Source organism: Manacus candei, unplaced genomic scaffold (assembly GCF_025592945.1).
Source record: "Manacus candei isolate 608988 ecotype Guabito, Panama unplaced genomic scaffold, ASM2559294v1 h1tg000051l, whole genome shotgun sequence".
Taxonomy (NCBI): domain Eukaryota; kingdom Metazoa; phylum Chordata; class Aves; order Passeriformes; family Pipridae; genus Manacus; species Manacus candei.
This window is the reverse complement of record NW_026138099.1, coordinates 5,825,673-5,848,194: the sequence shown is the minus strand read 5'-3', so window position 1 is coordinate 5,848,194 and position 22,522 is coordinate 5,825,673. Positions and strand designations below refer to the sequence as shown.

Genomic DNA, 22,522 nt, shown 5'->3' with positions numbered 1-22,522 from the left:
TTTAGATTTACCTGCTTTGTGTCCAGTAGTTTCATCCTATTCAAATGCAAACTTCCTAGATCATCCTTCTTAGATGTTCTGAACTTGTATTCTTATGTTTGTTCCTATTTTTCTGTTTAGTGGATTTCATAAATGATGAGAGAAGACATGAGATATTTGGGGACTAGCCTCTCCATCAAAACAGTGAATTTTGGCTCCTCAATATCCTTAACACTAACTTGCTTTCATTTTAGAAGATACAATATATTCACTTTCAAACCACATCAGTTTCAAAGAAAAAAGTGAGAAGCTGCGTGTGAAATGTTTAGTGAGGTTTAATTTCCGTCCTGTGTCTGCTGAAATTTTACAGCCTAATGAAAAAATATGAAACACAAGTAAAGGAAGAAAGGTGAGCCAATCTCACCATCACTCCATGAACCAGAAAGATTTTGTTACGTGACAATATGATCATCATCAGATGCGAGAGCTTTTATCCACAAATATGAAATAACTGTTATCCTATCACCCTAACAAATTCTATTTATATTACATTTTCCTCAGGAATCAATAAGAACAATCTATTTAAAACAAAACAAAACAAAACAAAACGAAAAAAATCCACAAAATAAAACAAAACAAACAAACAAAACAAAACAAAAAAAACCCAACAAAAAACCCCAAAACAAAAAACCAGAACACCCCAAAACAAAGAGTTTATGGACCAGCTGCTTCTGTTTAAGCCCAACCATTTCAGTATTGATGCAGCATAGCTAGAGCATGATGTCATTTGAAGTGTCAGCAGAATATATCCTGGTTGATATTAAAAATATGTAGGGGTCTAGCCTCTCCGCTCTGAACGTGCATAATTCCCATTGGTGGGAAAGGGAGTTGCTCACATGCAGAAAAGAAGATAAAGTAGATTAAATGACCATAGTGGATAGAGATATAAGTTCTACTAAAGAAAAAGATAATGATTTTCTTAATATTTACTCGTTCTCACTACAACACAGTGTCCAGTTTTAAAAATTGAAAATAATAAAGAATAACCTTCTAATGCTTCTTGTTTACTTTTATATGACCCTATGGAGATGGAAATCATTCTTTTATTCCAATCTTTCCGTTCTGTCTCTCCATCCATTCATCCAACCATCCATCCACTCCTTCCCCTCCTTCCTAGTCTACTATATGCATGCATGGAGATATTTGTTTTGTATACAATGAACTATCTACTTAATAGAAGGTTTTCTTGTTTTAAATGTTGCAGGGAGAAGAAAATAAATGTAATGAAGGCTGTACCTTATAAACAGATGTGCAATACACATGTACACAGGCACACAGAAATTATAATGACATTTATTATCTAGCCAGTCGCTTAAGAGGATGGCACAATATATACCACTCTGAATGCCAAGCAACAATGAATATCTTTAAAGTGATAAATCTGTCTCAATGTCATGGGAACATGATTGTCACTTGTCATTACTCTGCATCTCTCTGTTTCTTCATATATCCTAAACCGCCTATTTTTACATAATTCAACACATTTAATAATGTAGAAAATCAATTAATATTTACTGACCTGTCTCTGCTTCTCCGTGATGGGAATGCAGCATTACAGCCAGCCACTGTGCAGACATGCATCTCTTTTAAATGAACATTTCGGTAGTGAAGCTTCACACTGTAGGAACTCTTGAAACTTTTCTTGCAAACATAGCAGATCTTGGGGTCTGGGCTGGAGCACATTTCAGCTTCTGGGGAGAACTTCTGGGGGCTGCTGTAGTTGAATGTAGAAGTGAAACTTTCATGAAGAGCAGCCATACTGGCACTGCCTCCATTGTACAGGCCATATTGGCTCATATAAAACATATCATATGTAGGGTCTGTATACTCTTCCTTCACCTTAATGACATCCTGATTGGAAGAGTCATTGTGGTTTTCATCTGGTCTGTTACCATGCATCGTTGATTTTTCACCAGGTTCATGGAGGCGATCATCGCCTTCCATGGTTTCCTCACACAATTTGGGCTCTGATGACTCTGACTCATTTTCGTAGTCTCTCTCATGCTCCTGGTCTTCTGATGTCATGCTGTCTGCCCTTCTTATGTCTGGTCTGGAAATGCATCTGCTTCTGTCATTTTTGGAAAAGTCTTTCACAGACAGGCCTGGGCTCATTTCCTCCTGAGAATGGCAGTGATTGTCATGACCAATGTCATTCACCATCGTGCTGCTGTCATTCACCTCTTCGTCTTCATCATCAAACTCATCAGCAGTATCGATAACTTCCTTTTCAATTTTAACTGGCATGCTTGACTTCCTTGGCTTCTTCTTGGGAGCAAGGTCTGCATTGGGCTCTGGGGTGGGCATCAACACTGAAGGTACTGATGACTCTGAAGGAGGAGGGGGATGCTGCTCCATGCCACTCACTGCTGGTATTATTGGACTGGTAGGGAGTGAGGTTGGAGGACTCACCATCTCTCCAGGAGTAAGTAAATTTCTGTAAAAAGGTGGAACGGGTTGGACAGTCTTTAAAGCTGGGAAGACCAGCTGACTAGGAAGAGGGTTCTGCAGTACAGGGTCTAGAGGGGGAGTGGTAAACCCCATCGGTGGGCGCCCAGGACTTGTTAAAGTTAGGTTGGATTTTGTACTTGCTATGACGGGAGTAGCGGCACCTGATGTAGCACGTATCAGATCTTTGTCACGGTTATTCCTTAGCATAGGCATGTGGAGTCGGGGATTGGGGTTAGCACTGTGGCGATTGCGGCTTCTGAGAGAGCTGAAAACCATGTTGCAGCCTTCAATAGTGCACCGATGCTTGATTTTCAGGTGTACAGCATTGTAGTGGATTTTAAGTGTACCTTTGTCATAGAAAGTTTTGCCACATGCATTGCAAAACACTCTTCCTTTCCTCGAGGCTGATCCCATTCTCCTCATTCTGTGAATTCGGAACGAGCTTTTAGTGTGTTCTGTTTTTGATAAATCACTGACTGGCGTAGGTGTCTGAACAGGAGAGACGCAGGCTGGCTCACTTTTGGGCTCAACATTCGTGATGCTGGTCAAAGCATTCCTGCTGGATGTTTGCTCATTCTTGAAAGGCGTAGGGGAAACTTCAGATTCACTGCTCTCGTTATATTCATTTTGGGTTGTAAGACTTGGTTCACGGAGCCTCATTGCTGGCTGTTCCAGCAGGAGGCCATTTGGAGGCAGCCCCAGCAGTGGAGCAGAGACTGGATTTATGTACTGGAATGGAAGCAGGAATGCAAGGCTATTCGGGATGTTTTCAAAATGATGAATGCTGGAAGGGTTGCTATTCTCCAGGTGAGCAAGGAGACTTGGGCTCCTGGTGCGATTATTGCTTTCAATAAAAGTCCTTATATCTGAATCTGTCTTTGAAGATGGCACAGCCACAGCCTGCCCTTCTTTTTCTTGAATTGCCATCAGCTCCACAATAGATTTCGTTTCTCCAAATCTCAGGAACTGCTGAAGGGTAATGATCTCTTCTTCCCTGGACATGATGGCCCAGCGGTCCAGTACCTTGCCTGCAGCATCCTAGAGGCCATATCAAAGAAACAACAAAGACAAACACAAAGAAAAAAATTATTGATTCTGCATAATTATTCAATTCAATAGAAGGTGCTCTGCTGCCTGAACATGAAAACACTAAACTCAAAAAACAACATGCATACAGTGTTAATAAAATTTGATAAAAAAAATACAAACTTTCCAGCCATGTAAATACTGTAATTACAGTCACAGCCAGAAAACCAGATTGAGTTTATTAATGTCAGAGTACATAAAATGTAGACCACAGGGCTCTGTGATCTAAAATGCTTTCAATACTTTCAATTTAACAACAGTGATCTATATAGAATGTTACTGTTTACAATACATCAGTGTAAAACATATGAACTGTTGCTGTACACACCATTGTAAAATACTGAAAGTTGTACTTTAATCACTATCAAATGGTAATATGAGAAAGAGCTAAATAAATGCATTTTGATAGATTTGCTTCTTAAATATAAGCAGATATAAGACTAAAGTCACTCATGGGCCATTTCACAAGAAACTTTGATAGAAGGCAAAATATCTTAAAAACAGTACATAATACTTGTACCTTACTCCCTTTTTCCCTGGACTCTTACTGGCACTTGATTGTAAGCTTGCAATCTTGGTATGGTTTAGACTCTGGAGATGACTTTTTTTGTAGTCTTGACATAAAATAACAGCTAAAAATATGTAAAAAGTAAGGATCTGATGGATGTAGATAGCATAAATGAGTAAAAATGTTGTCTCCTAACATTGCCTTCTGATAGCAAGGGAAAAATCCAGAGAGAATACACATCAGTAATCACTAGAATATCTGTTGTTAAATATACATTAAAAAGCATTTCACACTTTCATTTTTGCTAGTAAGCATGAGATTTGCCTGAAGGTAGAACTTAAAAATTCTGCAACGTAATGTCAGGCAATCCATTCCAGCATGTATTGATAAAAATATATTAAAATACTTATATAATGAATACATCATTTTATTGGCATCTTTCCTTTTGGATAAAATGCTGGACATAATATTAGCACAGTATCTATAACCAACAAGAACTGTTGCAGGCCATCAAACCACCACTATTTCATTGCTTCCTTATGCCTTAAACAGCCTTGCAAGATACTCCACCCTACTGTCTCTGATATTTTTAAATCTTGAATCTCAGCTTCAGAACCTTATCCGAACATTTTGGACTATATGCTATTGCAAAACCCACTAGCTCTTTTTTGATTATGAAGATTGAGAACAGCTTTCTTTCCCTCCAGCACTCCCACCCCCCAGTTTTACTTATTTATTTATTTATTAATTTTTTTTCAGTCTTCAGAGGATTGATTCTTCTCTTCCCTCACATTTCCTAGAGTACCGGAAGACACAATTTTGCACCAAATAGTAAAGCATATGTTTAACTGATTACGCTGGTTTTATTATTTCAGTTCTGATATGTTCAGTGCAGTTCAACTCTCTGGATACAAAGATAATGCTGAAGGTTAATGCCATGTGTGTTTCAGTACCTTGGATACAACTACAAAATCTTCAGAAACGCTCCACACATGAACATTTAAAATCAAACCTTGGAAGACAATGAAACCCTCAACAGCAATTAATTATGGAAAATCTTACCCAGTTGACCCCAGATGGAAAGCCCCAGAGACCATCTCTGTGTAGAAAATGTTTAGTCTGTATTTACACAGTGATGAACAAAACGTCATGATGCAGATGCCGGTTCTTATTTGTCCCCACCTTTGAACACGCATAAGCATTGTGGACGTCTCTAATTTCTATGCCCTTACAGTTCTGCCTGTCTTCATGGAGCAGTACTTTAGAGTCAGTCAGTACTACCAAATAGAAATCATCTAGAACACCAAAAAATCCCTCCCAAGAACAAAAATTAGCGAAACAAAACAAAAACTAAATGGGACAAGGGGTGGGAGAAAAAAAATATCAACACCACAAAGAAATAATTAAAGGGCAGGTTCCTATCTTAAAACTATAAGATTATATTTGTTTTTCCCATCCAACTAACTATTACTACTTTCCCTAAAAAGTGTGATGTAAAGCTTCTTATACCTACTTTTCCCAAAACTTCCAGCCAGCCACAGCACCTGTATATATAGGTAATTCCTACTTGGAACTGCAAAGCCAGACTTGGTTCAGACTTTGATCTCCAGGTCTTTGCTATCAGGTCTGACCCAATCTATATGTACATATTTCTCATCCTAAAACATAAGTATTAATTCCTTCTAACTGTAACTCCCATTGTTTGAGGACGGAAATAACATTGTCTAATTTACACTGCTTATATGTATTGAATTAGGATTCCTGTCTGCAGCCAGCTGCAGGCTGCTTTGCAATGTACTACTGTAATTTGTTTTGGTTTTGTTTTAATTTGTAAATCACTCACAGGCTTATGTAACAGATGGATGCTTTACAAAAACAGGTATGTAAGTAAATAAAAATTAAACGCATCTAGCACGACAATAGCTCAGGAGAATAGTAGGTACAGATCCTTTAACAGATCCTCACACGTTAAGTGGAAGGTGGTTTCACACAGTCCCTCATCTGTTGGCAGCACAGCAATGTGCTGCCAGAACAGGCAGTCAGGACAGAACAGGCACAGAACAGGCAGTCAGGCATCTAAATCTGGGGGTTCCCTGTATGCTTTCGGGGAGTTATTCCACATCTTAACAGAGAGAAGCTGGTGCTTAGCTTCATGAGCTTCCTCTTCATGAGACACCACCACCCTTTGTTTCATTTTTTTTAAGGATTTGCAATGAGGAACACCAGACCTTTGGCAGCTGCTAAGCCCCACTTATCAGAGAAACTGGCAGTCAAGGGTGTTATTGTCATGGGGTTACCCTTGCTGCCATAGAAAGAGCAGGGAATCAGAAAGTTGCTCTTAAATATTGCTTGCCTACCCCTACTAGTTATATCAAGCTTTACCTTGTTAATTTTCAGCAAGAAGTTGTTTGGCTCTTTTTTCTCAACAAAGTAAAGAGAAATTGCACAGATGCCTATATTCCATAAAAACTTCACTGCTTGTGGATACTGCGTAGCACATGCTTCAATATTTACACAGTGAAAGGTTTCCATAAATCATCGTAAGCATGTATTATGCAAAACTAGATAAAGAATGAATAGGAATGTCATTTTTTGATAAAACTTAAAATTAACAAAAAATCTAACCATTATCCCATTTGAATTTAGCTATAACTAGCTAGGGATCTTTCTGTATAGGGTAATATTTGATTAGAGGTTCACGTCCTTTCTTACATGTAAACGATTTCTTGTTTCTTACAATCTCTCATGCTAAATTTTCTCCCCAAAGCCATTAAATCATATCAACAATTAAATACTTCATGACAAAAGGTTCCAATTTATATTACTTTTTTCAGCTCACAACTGATTAAGCCAAGCCTCCTGTGACAATGTGCACAAGGAAGTTAGTGAGTACAGAGATAGTACTGCATGCTTACAGCTCTAAGCCAAGCAGGAGACAAGTAAGCCCAACCCATACAGCATACACTGATGTTCCTTCTTTTTCCGTGCAGCCTTGCTTTTAGTCTTTTAGTTTTAATTTTACTTTATTTTTTTTTTTTACTGTGTGGATCTCTCTCACACAATCACAGATGGCGAAAATCTTTTTCTAACTCTAAACACACACTCAACTCTATTATTTGTATAGATACAGGTCCACATATACACATACATTAGATCTGTAATGTAATGTCATAGTTAATCACCCTGAATCTGCCTCCTCATTTTTGCTGACTTTATGTTACGAAAAGATGCGCGTGTCACAATATGTCAGGGTACCTCTTGTCTTAAACTTCTGGGTCAAGCAGAACAAGTGATGGGTGTCAAGATGCTTATCTGAGATGAAACAAACAGGCTACAACAGCAGATGGACACAACAATCACTCCAGTTTTTAGAAGCTTAACTGGGGAGGATTCTGAAGGTGGGTCTTCATTTTCTGAAGACCTTTAGCCTTTACAAACTTCAGGCTTTCAATTCAGCTTTAAAACATCCCAATTTAAAAACTGCCTATTCAGAAAATAAAAACAGTCTACACAAGGACACACTATAAACATACACTGTAAGCCTTGAACATTCATTATGAAACCAGTTATTTTGAACTCTCATTTTGTATGAGAAGCTCCTTTGACTCCTGTGCCTGCATTACCTGCAGGTAATTTCATATGCCTGAACTCACGCAGACACATTTATGTACATACACAACACAGACTTTTAGCATTTCTGTTTTATCTTACTGGTTCACTTCTTGGCATAGATAAAATGCAGGTACACACCTGGCTGAATACACAGTGAGAGATGACTATAAAAGAGCTGAGATTAATAGAAAGGTTAAAAAAAATTACATTGCTTCTTAAAGTAGCTTTATGTTCTGGGGAACACTCAAGGATTATTTTCCGGCACTATTGTGATAACTTCTGAGAACCTCTCAAAGTTCTATAGAAAAACTCATTGACAAGCTTCATATTTTAGCAAGTTTACATATATACACCCTAAACTGTTGCTTTTGATGCATATCAGCTAAGCATCCACATTACAAAATGTTTCATAGATACATTTTTAATTAAATAATTAGGCAAGCCTAGAGTTTATCACAAATCTTTCTTCTATAAGCCATTCTTAAAGAGCTATATATTTTCTAGCTGATCTCAAGGAAACAGTTTGAATGCAGCTGTAATAGTTGAAAAGCAGACTAGCAGACTAAAATATATTAATTCGGTCACACTATAATAGCAAAGGATGACTTTAATTAGGCTGTAGACAGAAAAAAAACCAGCATTTGTTTCTAATAAAGAAAAGCCTGCATAATTTCCATGATTTAGGGTTTGTTGTTTTTGCTTGGCTGAAATTCCCAGAAGCACCTCTTTGTTCTCAATTAAACTTCAGGGTGTTACACTATGGGTAGTCCTGCTACTCCTGGGGTAAGAATTACTCAAAGTGTGCAGCAGCACACCAACTCACAGTACAGATGGGGCAATGTAGAACATCTCCAGTTCATTTTGGCTAACTCCCACTGACCTCAGTAGGACCAAACTAAGGCCTCTATCTAGTTTTCCACAGAAATACACACTCACACATTTAATCAGATGCTCATTTTCCTGATGGGAGTTTTTACTATGCTGAAGCTAACTCACCTTTGCTCCTGTAAACATGAAGAAAAGGTATGCATCCTTGATCACTGTGATTCTACAAGTGCAATTCAGATTTACATACTCAGTCTGCAAAGAGGCATGGTTGAAATTTTTTTCCCTCAGCTGTCACTTCTCATCCACCTCCCACCAGTCTCCCTTCAGCAACGGAAACCATATGAACAAATGCATGCTTAAGTGTCAGCAGTCCTTTCCTTGAGTTATACTGCTGCAGTAGGAACAAACAGTGCAGCACTACTGAGTTCTCAGTCAATAATGGAAATCTTTATGTTTTGGCAGCCTCCACTCTGCTAGAAAAATCAAAACTGATAGATATTTTTCCTTTCTGACACCCCCTTTCCTTATTAGTTGAAGTTTTTTTCCTTGCCCCAAAGACACAAGGTATACATGAGAATACTTGCATGCTACAGCAGGAGAAGAGAAGGCAGCTGTCTCTCCCCAAAGTATCACTGAGAATGACATTGGAAGTGCGTATTCAAATGAAGAGTAGCATGAAGGAGACTTTTTACTTACATACATACATACTAACGTACGTACTTTGTTGTCAGGTTTGTAATAGTACTTGCTCTGGTTGCTCCTTAGACTTTAAGTCTCCTTACGCATTCAGGGGCAAGAATTTTTGCATTTTGACCACAGCTACCTTTGCAAACTTTACTAACTGCAGATAGTGGGGCAAATCCAGCTGCACTTTACATTCAGAGTAATTGCACTATACATATGGAGTAATTCCACTGACCACATTGAAAAGTAATTTTGACATAACTTAGCCCTGAAATGTGTGAATATATATTGGGGTTGTACCACCATGGTGGAGCACAGCAGCTGTGTAACAATGCACAGGAGCTCTGTTCAATGGTTTTGGAGCGAAAGTGAGAAACATCATGTCCTGCTGAAACTGCAGATGAAACATAAGGCAGTGGAATGCAATAACCGCAGGAGAATCCTAGCCAGGACACCACCGTTAACCACCCACACTCTTGTTTAATGGCCTACAGGGTCTTTATTGAGCAGAAGTATGCAGGTGTTCTGTTTCATCTCTCATTGCAAAGATGTATGCCAGGAGCACAGACTCCTCCCTGCACAAGCAACCTGCTGGAGTGCTGGTTATGGACTATGTTGCATGGAGTGGTCTGAAAATACTGGATCCCCAACAAATTTTGGGGACTGAACTTCCTCATAGTGCACATCAATTGCAGAATACCTATTCATTAGGTTAATCAACCTTAAAATACTCTGTTACATGCCAACTATAAAGCACCTATGTGGATTAGGGGTAAGGAAGACAGTGTCTTCCTGTTTTTAGAAAAGAAATATTAATTTGAATTCTTTCCCACTCTTCATGAATGCATATGCACCTCTGCAATTCCAGTGAAACTATTAGGATGCAAGGGCACCAGTTTTAAATGCTTCTTCTGATTTTTCAAACATATTGTTTGACTTCTGATAGAATATTCACTTTGTTATGGAATGTTCTTGATTATGGACCAGATAAGAATATATAATTCACAAGATGATGGCTTTCTTTTTCCTGCATAACAGTGCATAAAGCATTTTTATTTTTAATACTATGCTAGATCACTGTGGGGTTACAATGTATGTAATCAAAACAGCTCAAGCTTTATTTAATCAAAGCAATTACATCAACTGTCTTTACAGTTGGGTGCCTGACAAGGTTTTTTTCACATCAAATATCCGTCCCTACTTGGAGTAAAAGCATCTAAGTACAGCTAGAGTCTGATACTCTTGAATTTACTAGTTTTCACAATGGTGTCACTCTGCTGTGGTTTAACCCCAGCTGGCAACAGCACCACACAGCCACTCACTCACTCCTCCCTCTGCCCCCAGTGGGGAGAAGAATTGGAAAGAAAAGGTAAACACTGTGGGTTGAGATAAGAACAGTTTCATAACTGAAACAAAATAAAATATACTACTACTGCTATATCTGGTAATGAAAAGGAGAAAGGAATAAAATGTAAGAGAAAAAAGTAATACACAATCAATTGCTCACCACTTGTTGACTGATACCCAGCCTTTCCCTGAGCAGCGATCAGCCCCTCCCAGCCAACTCCCTACAGTTTACATAATGGGCATGACATTCCTAGGGTATGGAATAATCCTTTGGCCAGTTCAGGTCACCTGTCCTGGCCATGCTTCCCCCACCGGCTTCTTGTGTACCTGCTCTCTGGCAGCGCATGAGACACTGAAATTCAAAGTCTTTGGTTTACTGTAAGTGCTACTTAGCAACAACTAAAAATCAGTGTGTTATCAACAAGATTCTCATACTAAATCTAAAACACAGCACTGCACCAGCTACTAAGAAGACGATCAACTCCATCCCAGCCAAAGCCAGGACAAAGCACTATGGTGCCAAAAACATTTGCTTTGATTTACAACGTCACATTGCTGAGAACTATTAAAAGGCAAAATATGCCACTGATAGCAGTGGAACTCCTGTTAGCATGCATACAATTTGACTTTTTAAGCTTTAAGAAGATTCAAAGTAATCTTTTAGCAGTTGTCCTTATCTCATTTATTTTGAAATACTAGTGCCACTTCCCAAGTATTTTGCTCCTCTCACCCCAAGAACTGCACAAATTTTCAAATGCAAACATTTATTGTCTTTATCATCCATTCTGGTAGAGACTTTCAAAAGACTTTACTAATGAGGATTTAATGTGAGGTAAGCAGATGCTTTATGGTATCAGCTCACAAAAATACTTTTAATGCACTCTAAAGGTGAGGCATTTGTTCTCAACATTACTAAAATGGTACAATATCAAGAATTTATTCAAATTGTTTATTCACATACCTTACCTTTGAAATCCACAACCTTGGACTCCAAGTAGAGAAGAATATTTTGATACCTTTGCTTCTCTACAGCGTTTTAGAGTGGAACATTCATTGAAGTATCTCAAGAAGCTTTACCATTACCTTGTGGAGTGTTTGTCCTTTGGCAGACACGGCTATTAAAGGCAATCAAACCACCAAGGACATGGTGTATGAAGGCAAAGTATTTGTACTGCATGAGCTGCCATGGACCATTTTCAGGATAGTATGTAAACAGAGACACAAACTTGCTAAGCCACTGAAATAATTCCAGCTCTAAATTAACTGTAGAACAGAATTTGGCATGTAAGTGGGTTGGAAATACCCATCATGCATATAACCATAGCAATGATTGATTTTAAGACTCACTTTCTCTAATTGCTGCATATATAGTTCCCATTCTGTTATATGTAAGAAAATTTGCTTTGATGCTATCAGTCCCTAAAAATCACTTGTGGTTTTAATGTTTTACTGAGAAGTAAAGTTATGTTTTCTCTGGTTTTCTTGCAATAAATGCAGTAAGCTCTTTCTGAGCCTCAGTTTCACCAACAATGAAAGAATGACACATAATTTTTATGAGAAACAGGAAATGTTCGCAAAGAGCACTGATGAGCTATGGTATATGCAACACACACAGCCTCAAGAGACATCCAGACTCTCTTTGACCAAGAACTTCCCCAATGCACAATGCGATAATACAAACAAATCATGTCTGATATCCTTGCTCCATCTAACACGAACTACACCAAATGCAGGGCAAGACATCTAACAGTCAAGTCAAATCAAATTATCAGATGGTTCTTTCCTCACTTTAAATCTAAACTGACTAAATTCATAACTGTGACTGGAAAATATAACCAACAGAGGCTGAGTCTTCCTGGGCTTATAAGTAAAATTTCCAACTGAGTTAGTAAGAAATTTGCCTAACTATGGGCATTGTAAGGAACTGAGAAGTTGCCCAAGGACATGAACAGTGAAGTAAAAGAGCCAATAGGTTATAGTCATAAATTGGATTGCACTACCTGCTTGGCTTTCTGATTGAACCCAAACTGTGTTTCAATAAGGGGATTCAGCTGTACTACATGCAGGATATATGAATGGCAGCAGAACCAGGAGATTGATTTCCATCTTTACTATTCATTAGGGGACTATGCATTATTACTTGCAATATATACAACATGATCTTAATGAGGCCTTTTTCATTTTACTGTTTACTGAAAAAATTTACACTGAAAAACACAGGTGTGCCATAGGTGGCAATGTGATGCAAAAGGGAGACAGCAGGGTGCAGAAGTGACACCAAAAAGGTAAAGGTCACTGGAATATAAAAATGCCACAGTACATGAAGCAAGCTATCGGTTTGGACATATTAGAGGCACTGAAATGCAAAAGAAAGTGGGGGAATTATATCACAGTGTACAAAGTAATAATAACTGTGCCTGCATGTCTTAATACCCTCTTGTCCCAGCAGTCCTGACTTTCTAGGCAGCCCACTTCTCCACATTAGCAGTAGTCATTTGGAGAGCAGCAAACGTGCCATTAGAAGCACTTTTACAAGTGTATATTCATCCACCAATTAGCTTAATGTGGCTGCTTTCTGCATATTTTCTATCCAGGCTTGCACAAATCTTATTAATATTTCCCCCTAGCGCTTTGACAGATTACCTTGTCATTATGCATCCTGGAGCCTTTTAAACAATATGGGTAAACTACTGTTTGCGAGGTTAATGACAATTATCCCCTAATTACTGCATAAGTCACTCAGTCCACTTTATCTCATAGGCAGGGTTCTGCTCTGTGTATCTGCCATTGTGTCACTGTAAATGAATCTTGTATAGCTATGTTTATCTGTCGTTGCCTTGTAAATTACACTGACAGAAGAATGAACAAATTACTGTGTGTCATCACTTAAATACAGCTTCTGATAAAAAAACATCCCACAAGCACAGCACTTGAATTTTAGCCTGATCACAATTAGCAAACACATATTGAATGTTTTGGGAAATAGAAGTGGATGGGACATAGAGTGGTGGAAGAAGGTTTTGAAGTGGTAACAGCAGTACCACAGAAAAACCATAGAAATCTACACTAGTAGTAATACCATGAACACTTCCTGAGAACTATTCTGTTAATTTAAATGTTGATAGATGAGCTAGTGATAGTTTCCAAACAATCTCACATTCAGGGCTGTGCTGAATTCCACAATATCTGTTGTTTCTGATCAAAACCACATGAGATCTTTTTTAGCTGAAAAAATTCAAACAAAGTTGGAACAGAAGTAGCATTCATAAAACCACAAGTAATGCTATTTTAATGCATGCATTTCAGAGCAACATCTACCTCAGGAGAGGAATGCAGAATTGGCAAATACCAACTTCCCGGTACATTCCATTTTCTGAGGCAACTTCAATGTCATAGTTAAGAGTACTTCAGTGGTAGCACATCACTGAGACAGATATGCCCTAATTTGAGAAAGAATGTTGACTTGTTATTGTCCTTGATTCCTTCTTTCACCAAAGACAACTCAATCTCTTCAACAAGAAGTGCATACACTGTTAGTGCTCAGAGACAAAATAAGTCTATAGTAAAGAACATTAAAACAACAGCTGCTGTTTTAAATAATGCCTGTTCTATATTGGTGTTGGACAGGTAACTTCTTCATAGTTCTAGGAACCACAGTCCCCTTGTATTCCAGGAGGAAATAGTTAGTGACTTACTGAGTCATCTGGATCCTCACAAGTCTATGGGACCAGACGGGATCCATCCTAGGGTAATGAGGGAGCTGGCAGAAGAGCTTGCCAAGCCAGTCTCCATCATCTTCCAACAATCCTGGCTCACTGGGGAGGTCCCATATGACTGGAAGTTGGCAAATATCACCCCAATCCATAAAAAAGGCTGCAAGGCTGACCCTGGCAACTACAGGCCTGTCAGCCTGACCTCGGTGCCTGGCAGAGTTATGGAGCAGATTATCCTGTGTGAAATCACACAGCAGCTACAGGATGGACAAGGGATCAGACCCAGCCAACATGGGTTTAGGAGGGGCAGGTCCTGTTTGACCAACCTGATCTCCTTTTACGGTCAGGTGACCCACCTGGTGGATGAGGGAAAGGCTGTGGATGTGGTCTATCTGGACTTCAGCAAAACCTTTGACACTGTCTCCCATAGCATACTCCTGGAAAAGCTGGCAGCCCACGGCTTGGACAGGGGCACTCTGTGCTGGGTCAGGAACTGGTTGGAGGGCTGGAACCAGAGAGTGCTGGTGAACGGAGCTGCATCCAGTTGGCGGCCGGTCACCAGTGGTGTTCCCCAGGGGTCAGTGCTGGGCCCAGTCCTCTTTAACATCTTTATCGATGATTTAGATGAGGGGATTGAGTCCATCATTAGTAAATTTGCAGATGACACCAAGTTGGGAGGGAGTGTCGACCTGCCGGAAGGCAGGAGGGCTCTGTAGAGGGATCTGGATAGACTGGAGAGATGGGCTGACTCCAATGGAATGAAGTTCAACAAGGCCAGGTGCCGGGTCCTGCACTTTGGCCACAACAACCCCCTGCAGTGGGTCCAGAGAAGAGCAACGAGGCTGGTGAAGGGACTTGAGCACAAGTCCTATGAGGAGAGGCTGAGGGAGCTGGGGTTGTTTAGTCTGGAGAAGAGAAGGTTTAGAGGCAACCTCATCACTCTCTTCAACTACCTGAAGGGAGGTTATAGCCAGGTGGGAGTTGGTCTCTTCTCCCAGGCAACCAACAATAGGACAAGAGGACATGGGCTCAAGCTCTGCCAGGGGAGGTTTAGGTTAGATGTTAGGAAGAAATTCTTTACAGAGAGGGTAATCAGGCATTGGAACGGCCTACCCAGAGAGGTGGTGGATTCACCGTCCCTGGAGGTTTTTAAAGAGATTGGACGTGGCCCTTAGTACCATGATATAGTAATTGCAGTTGGATCAGGGGTTGGACTTGATGATCTTGGAGGTCTTTTCCAACCCAATCTATTCTATGATTCTATGATTCTATGATTCAAACAGTACAACAAAGACAGTGCATTTCCACTGTGTCCTTGGAAGGTCCCTTCTTGAGTCAGAGAAGGTCTTTTAATACTGGTTTTGTATATTGTTGGCAAGCACCGTAATTGCAAAGAGTTAGCAACAAGTGCACTTCTTACAGTGGCTTCCTACTCAGGTTACAAATTTAATTTTCTTAAGCTTAACGCAGTGACATCACCTGAACTGCCTCTCAGCACTGGCTTGAGCAGAACCTGATTCTTCTCGCTCCCCCTCAGACTGCATATTTAACTCTTAAAATTCCCTGTTTGCCAGGAAATTGGATGATTCGTAGAGCAAGATGCTTTTTTACTTAGACGAAACTGCCTGTCATGCAGATTTCAGGAAAAACAATGCAAAACAATGGGTACATCAACCCTGCATCCTGCAATGAGGTTACACAGTAACACATTTTATCATCTTTGAGGACACACTTTATACACATATACAATACATTCACAAATGATATATGCATTGATATGATAGCGCTACATAGTTGCATATTCAAAATGTATTTGATTTTACCTTATAATTTATACATCTCATTTAGTAAACCTTCTCAGGTTATTCACATCATAAAATATATTCTGCACGAGCTTCTGACCAATGTGGTACAAAAAAATTTGAAGTCAGGAGGACAACATGCAAATTGGAGCACATTATGAATCATGAAGTGTAGCACTATAAGACTGTTTAAGCTGCAGTACAAGAAAAAGGAAAGGTCAGAATTCTCCAAAACCTAGTGATTATTTACTGTAATTCAGGAGCTTACACCAACACTGAAAACCTTTTTATCAATGTAAAGTGTACATTTATTTTGCTGGATTACAATAGTGTCATATCTAGAAAGAACGAACAAACTGAGATATAGAAAAATTACTGATATTACTGAAAATAACAGTGGTTTGAATGGAACACAGATGAGGGCAGCACCTTTGACCACGCTCTCAGTAAAACTTGTAAGAAAAAACTGTAGTGAAATGGTAAGAAAATGTAACAGCCATCACTGCCAGGGATAACTGAAAAGACTGATCGATTTTGAGTAAGTACTACCTCAAGGGTTTTGGTCCTACTAGGATTGATCTTTGTATCTGTCCTGTGTTCAGTCAATGCAACTTTCAGCAGGGTATCCACTACAGAAATAAATGGAAGTGCTGCAGTAACCCTCCACCCTCCCTCTAAGTATACTATTTTCTCTCTATGTTGAAGGAAAAAACCCAATAACGTAGTAGATAGTAAAGTGACACAGATGGTTTAAAAAGTTTAAAAACACAGAATGCTTTTATTGTCATATACAATATTATTTGAAAAAAAAGTGTTTCAAAATTATTAATATGTCTCTTTGAATTTCAAGGTTCTTTGACCTCTGACTTTTGCTAATAGCAGTAAAACTGCCAAAAGCTTTACTGAAATTTGAAAAGATTACATCAAGTGGCTTTCCTTGATTAACTAGGTGGGTTACCTTGTCAAAAAAGGAAAGTAATGATACATATTGACAGTATAGACTGAACAGAAGAATAAGCAAGTGAATGCTAGATGTTGGAGATTAACAAGCACCATTCACTGGTCTAACCCTGTATTTAGGTAAAACCCCCTTTTTGCAAACATAACGTACATTCTACATGAGTAAATTCTTCAAAGTCAAGCCATGCTAGGGTCTGTGCCACCCCTCTCATTCTTCCATTCAAATGACCTAATATAATATGATGGGCATAGGCATAGAAGTGACCTTAGTTCATGCACAAAAAGTCTTTATTTTCTTTAGTCAGTTTGCAGCTTCAGAGTTACTCTTTGAACCACAGGTGCAAACAACCGAAATGCTTGGAAATTTAAACTGAGTAACTGAACTATACCTGTTCTTAGAGTTTAAAGAAGGATCTAAAACATCAAACAGAAATCTCATAAACTACAAACATTTGTACCTGAAAAGAAAAACAGTATTTTTATATTTTTAACGCATTTTCATAGAAAAGGAGGTGGACGTGGGCATCCCCAAGGAAACTGAAGCTTTAATCCTAGACTCACTAGCCGCATTTGGTGTGTTCTGGACAAATCATGGTCTTTCCATGTCTCAGATCCTTGTCTTTAAAATGGACATAGACAATATTTCCCCTTACTTCATGACTGTAATGTAAAACATGCCACAGAAAGGCTGAAGTCCAGGAAGCACTATTCTATAATTCTATATGTAATACAGAATTCGGTCCTGCCTGACCGACTTCATCTCCTTTTATGACCAGGTGACCTGTCTAGTGAATGAGGGAAAGGCTTTGAATGTAATCTACCTGAACTTCAGTAAAGCCTTTGATATTTTTTCCTATAGCATTCTCCCAGAGAAGCTGGCAGCCCATGGCTTCGACAGGTGCACTCTTTGCTGGCTTAAAAACTGGTTGGAGGGCCGGGCCCAGAGAGTGGTGGTGAATGGTGCTGCATGCACACAAGTGGGGCATGTCACAAGTGGTGTCCCCCAGGGCTCAGTGTTGGAGCCAGTCCTGTTCAATATCTTCACTGATGATCTGGATGAGGGAATCGAGTGTACCCTCAGTAAACTCACAGGCAACACCAAATTGGGTGGAGTGTTGATCTGCTGGAGGGCAGGAAGGCTCTTCAGAGGGATCTGGACAAGCTGGATCAATGGACCAAGACTGATGGTATAAGCTTCAACAAGGTCAAGTGCTGGGTCCTACACTTGCGACACAACAACTCCAGGCAAAGCTACAGGCTTGGGGGAAGAGTGGCCGGAAATCTGCCCAGTGGAAAAGGACCTGGGAGTCTGGATTGACAGGAAGCTGAACATGAGCCAGCAGTGTGCCCACGTGGTCAAGAAGGTCAACGGTATCCTGGCTTGTATCCAAAATAGTGTGGCCAACAGGACCAGGGAAGGGAACATCTGTCTGTACTCAGCACTGGGGAAGCCACACCTCAAATCCCTTGATCATTTTTGGGCCTCTCAAAAGAGGAAAAACATTGAGGTGCTGGAGAATGTCCAGAGAAGGGGAATAGAGCTGGTGAAGGGTCTGAAGCGCAAGTCCTATAAGGAGGGGCTGAGGGAGCTGAGGGTATCTATCCTGGAAAAAAGGAGGGTCAGGGATGATCTTAACACTCTCTGCAACTCTCTGAAGAGAGCTTAGCAAGGTGGGGTCTGGTCTCTTCTTCCAGGCAACTAGCAATAGGGCAAGAGGATATAGCCTCAACCTGCACCAGAAGAGGTTTAGATTGGACATCAGGAGGAATTTCTTCACTGAAATGGGTGTCAGGCATTGGAATGGGCTGTCCAGGGATGTGGTAGAGTCAGTATCCCTGGAGGTGTTCAAGAAATGACTGCATCTGACGCTTGGTGCCATGGTTTAGTAGACAAGGTGGTGATCAGTCAAAGGCTGGAATCAATGGTCTTGGAGGTCTTTTCCAACCCAAATGATTCTGTGACTGTGACTCAATGTAACCTCGAATAAACAGTTTATTGTGAACTTGACCTGCCTTTACGAACACTAAAACAACTCTGTCCTGCAGTAAGGTTTTAAATGAACTGAGCTACAGAAGAATTGAAAAGACAGACTTAGAAAGTGCCTATCTAGAGAACTGCAGTAACATTCACACTCCCTTTTTGGTGGAGGACTTCTACAATATCTGGACGTGTAAGCCACTGTCAGTCAATGAACACCTTTGCTAGTTCATCCTCTCAGAGAACGACCTTTATTACACTATGTTGTAATTGTTTCATTCATGCTTATTATGTTCAGAGCTTCCCAAGTGAAATAATTTTCAAATAAAAATACCAATCCCTCTTCCCCAAATGGACACCAATAAACTGTCATTAGATTACTTCTAGCACAGCAAACTCTAAAGGAAATAACAGTGCTCACACTTACAAGTTTCTTTTGATAACTTTACAAGCAGCCCTCTTACCCTAGAGGACAGACAGACTCTGTCTAATACAGAAGAGACTCCCCTGAACACAAATATTTGTTGCAAAGCAAATAAAAAGTATTATTTTCATAAAAAGAGAGCAGTAAGAATAGCTTGGCAAAATGCAAGCAAAAAGTTTCTTTTAATGTCTTTGGTACATTTCCAGCTCTTAGAAATAGCATCCAAAGTTGGTGCAACTGTGGCTGATAAAGCAGGCTTAGAGCTGCCTTTCAACTTTCACTTTTTAATAATAAAAAGTCAATAAATGGAGGATTATAAGCCTTTTGTTTTTGATTTTGTATATGAAAAACAAAAGATGACAAGGTTATGGTGGTGTATGAAATTCAGGCCACAGCCATGATGATGCAAATATTTTATACCCTGTTTATTTACTGCACTCTACCATGAGACTGAAATAAAGCTTTAAAATTAATTTTCTTTTTTACCTATATCTATTTATCTATCTATCTTATATGGACACACCATCTTGAATATGCATTCTGAAACCCAGAAAATTAACAGCTTCCATTTCAGATCCTAAATAAATCATGAATGTCTATTTTAAAAGAAAACAAGGAATGGTCTGGATAGTAATGTGCATACAACTCTAAATGCTCATATAGAGCCAAAAGCCTTGTGAATTACACTATGGAGCAAAGGGGAAGTATCATGGTGTACAAAAGAATAAAGTGAATCTCTTAGCAATCACAGACTCCTTCAGCTGTTCCTTAGTGATGACACTCTTTGAAATTAAACTGTTTATTTGTGAAGGATGTAAGACTCTCTATTTCCTTGTTCTCAGGCAGACCAACTGAGCTTGGCTCAAGCATGATAATAACACAGAAAACCTTTTATAGACAGGCCATATTCCCGCAATCTTGAAAAAGGTAAATGGAAACTGAACACTATGAACCAATGTCAGTTTTGTCCATACAGGACAGTAAGGTCAGACCTCTATAGGAATCTGTAAAACTCACAGTAAATGGAGTTATAATTTATAAGCTATTTAAAACACATCTGTATGTCTTGCAGTCCTCTTAGCAAGAAATGATTGCTGCTAGCTAAATCATCAGAAATGCAACAGTAGTATTGTTATGTGATCAACTTCTGGAATTGTTTTCTACATTTTTTTCTTAAGTGAACTACAGAGTAATTAATTCTATTTGGTGGAGCTAAACAGGCAAGGTTACCTATAACATGGTCATCTCAAATCACATGAGTTTGAAAGAGGGGACAGCACTTTCAAAAATCCATTAATCAAATCAAATTACTATGCAGGATTCACCATTGGAACATCACAGCAGTGTGAGCATATTTAGACAATTACATTGTAGTATACTCATAGCAGCAAGGACATAGCAAACAGTAGCAGCAGGAGGCTAGAACACGCAGTAATGCAATGGCTTATACCTGCTTTACTGATCTGAGGGAGTGAAAAGCATTGCATTTAAACTCAGACAAAGAAGGTACTATATGTACTGCACAACTTATGAACACCCTATGTGTGAGAATTAGGAGAGAGGATAAAACAATAGCCTACTCCCTCTGTGGGGCCCGGCCCAGCCCCGGGCCGCGTGCATCGCGACAGCCCGGCCCATGCCTGGGGCCCGGCCCTGGGCGCGGAAAAGAGCGAGAGAACGGGAGCTTCGCCTGTGCGGACAGTACCATTGTGGGAGTTGAGAAGGGAGCCCCGGAACACACTGAAGAGAAGGACAACTCTAAACCTGGGCAGATGGAGTTCGTCAGCCCTGTAAGGCCATCCATCTAAGAGAAGGTCACTTTAAACAAACCTACGTCCTGAGGACCTCGCTGCCACCGTCTAAGCTCGCTCGGCCCCGGCAGATGAACCTCAGGATTAAAGGGTGGGCTCAGTTCAGCGTACACTGTGTCTCACCTAAAAAATCCACTGCGCAGGCTCAAAGGCCTTACCCGCATTTGCAAAGCCCTGTATCACCAGCGCGCTTGTAACAAATGTGGGTAAAGACCTTTCCCAAATCTTCGTTCGCGAAGACTGGCCATGACTCCCTCTGCAATCATTTACCCACCTCTTTTTCCTATTTTTTCAACCAGAGCAGTGAGAGCTGTGACTACAGCACACCCATCTATAGTATAACTATCCACAAGTGAGCACAGACTGGGCTGATGCCAGAGCAGTAAAAGCAGCATTCACTTAGTATTGTAAGCACTTTGTATTGTACAGAGCCCTCTAAGGAAGACTGATTTCCATAAAGCCCCATTTCCATCTCAGGGTACTGATGATGCCATAAGCCACATGAGTTTCTCCATTCAAAGTCCTGTAGTGGAATTTCAGACTCCCCACAAGAAGCCCAGGCATTAGCCAGGGCTCAAGGAATACAGGCACATATGGCAAGGCATAGCATTAGGATAGCCACAGAATCAAAGAGCAACAAACCAAGACAACAGTGTCTAGCTTTAAAATAGTTACACACACACATTTCATGCATTTTGTCTACATTGTCTAAAGAATGCTGCCTATTGTTTAAAATTTTTTAATCATCACTTTTGATCATTTCATCATCTCTACTGCCCAAGTAAAAGCTGTCTTGTCAAAGAAATTGAGGCAGAATTCCCAGAAACAACTGTAATAAAAGTTTCTTGGACTTTACTGTATCTAAATGTTTTGGCATTAATTTGTGGAAAACGCAGTGGCTTTTGATAGTGCTCTTCTGTCACGTCATTTATCTGGTTTGCATTCTGTGTTGCGTGTAACTTGAGTGCTATTATACTTCAACTGGAGTAAAAAAAGTGTTCTCCTCTCCTGTGCCATACAGGTCTTTGAAATAAGACAAAACTGACAAAAGGAGAAAGAAAAAGGCATGAGATATGTCATGTTCAAGACAAACTTCAGAGAAAATACATGAGAGTCACAATGCACTTCCTGTACTTTGAAATTATTTGGTATCAGTATGATGTTACAATCAGGAAAACCAATCTCATTTGGAGTACGAGCACAGCACTCACAACACTTGCAGAGACACCACAGCTAAAGAACTCACACTCTAATGACTCCTGACACTATACCCAATCAATAT

General features: G+C 39.8%; 2 protein-coding genes across 5 annotated transcripts in view; both read right to left on the bottom strand.

Moving 5' to 3' along the window:
- The window catches only part of LOC127477273 (uncharacterized), a 702,414-nt gene that overhangs the window by 18,147 nt on the left and 661,745 nt on the right, over positions 1-22,522 (bottom strand). The gene's annotated exons all lie outside the window — the stretch shown is intronic.
- BNC2 (basonuclin 2) overlaps positions 1-22,522 on the bottom strand; it is a 344,665-nt gene that overhangs the window by 29,249 nt on the left and 292,894 nt on the right. For all 3 annotated transcript variants that reach the window (XM_051801370.1, XM_051801371.1, XM_051801372.1), the window contains exon 5: positions 1,559-3,525. In XM_051801370.1, coding sequence (XP_051657330.1) covers positions 1,559-3,525 — 1,967 coding nt within the window. The remainder of the gene's footprint in view (positions 1-1,558; positions 3,526-22,522) is intronic.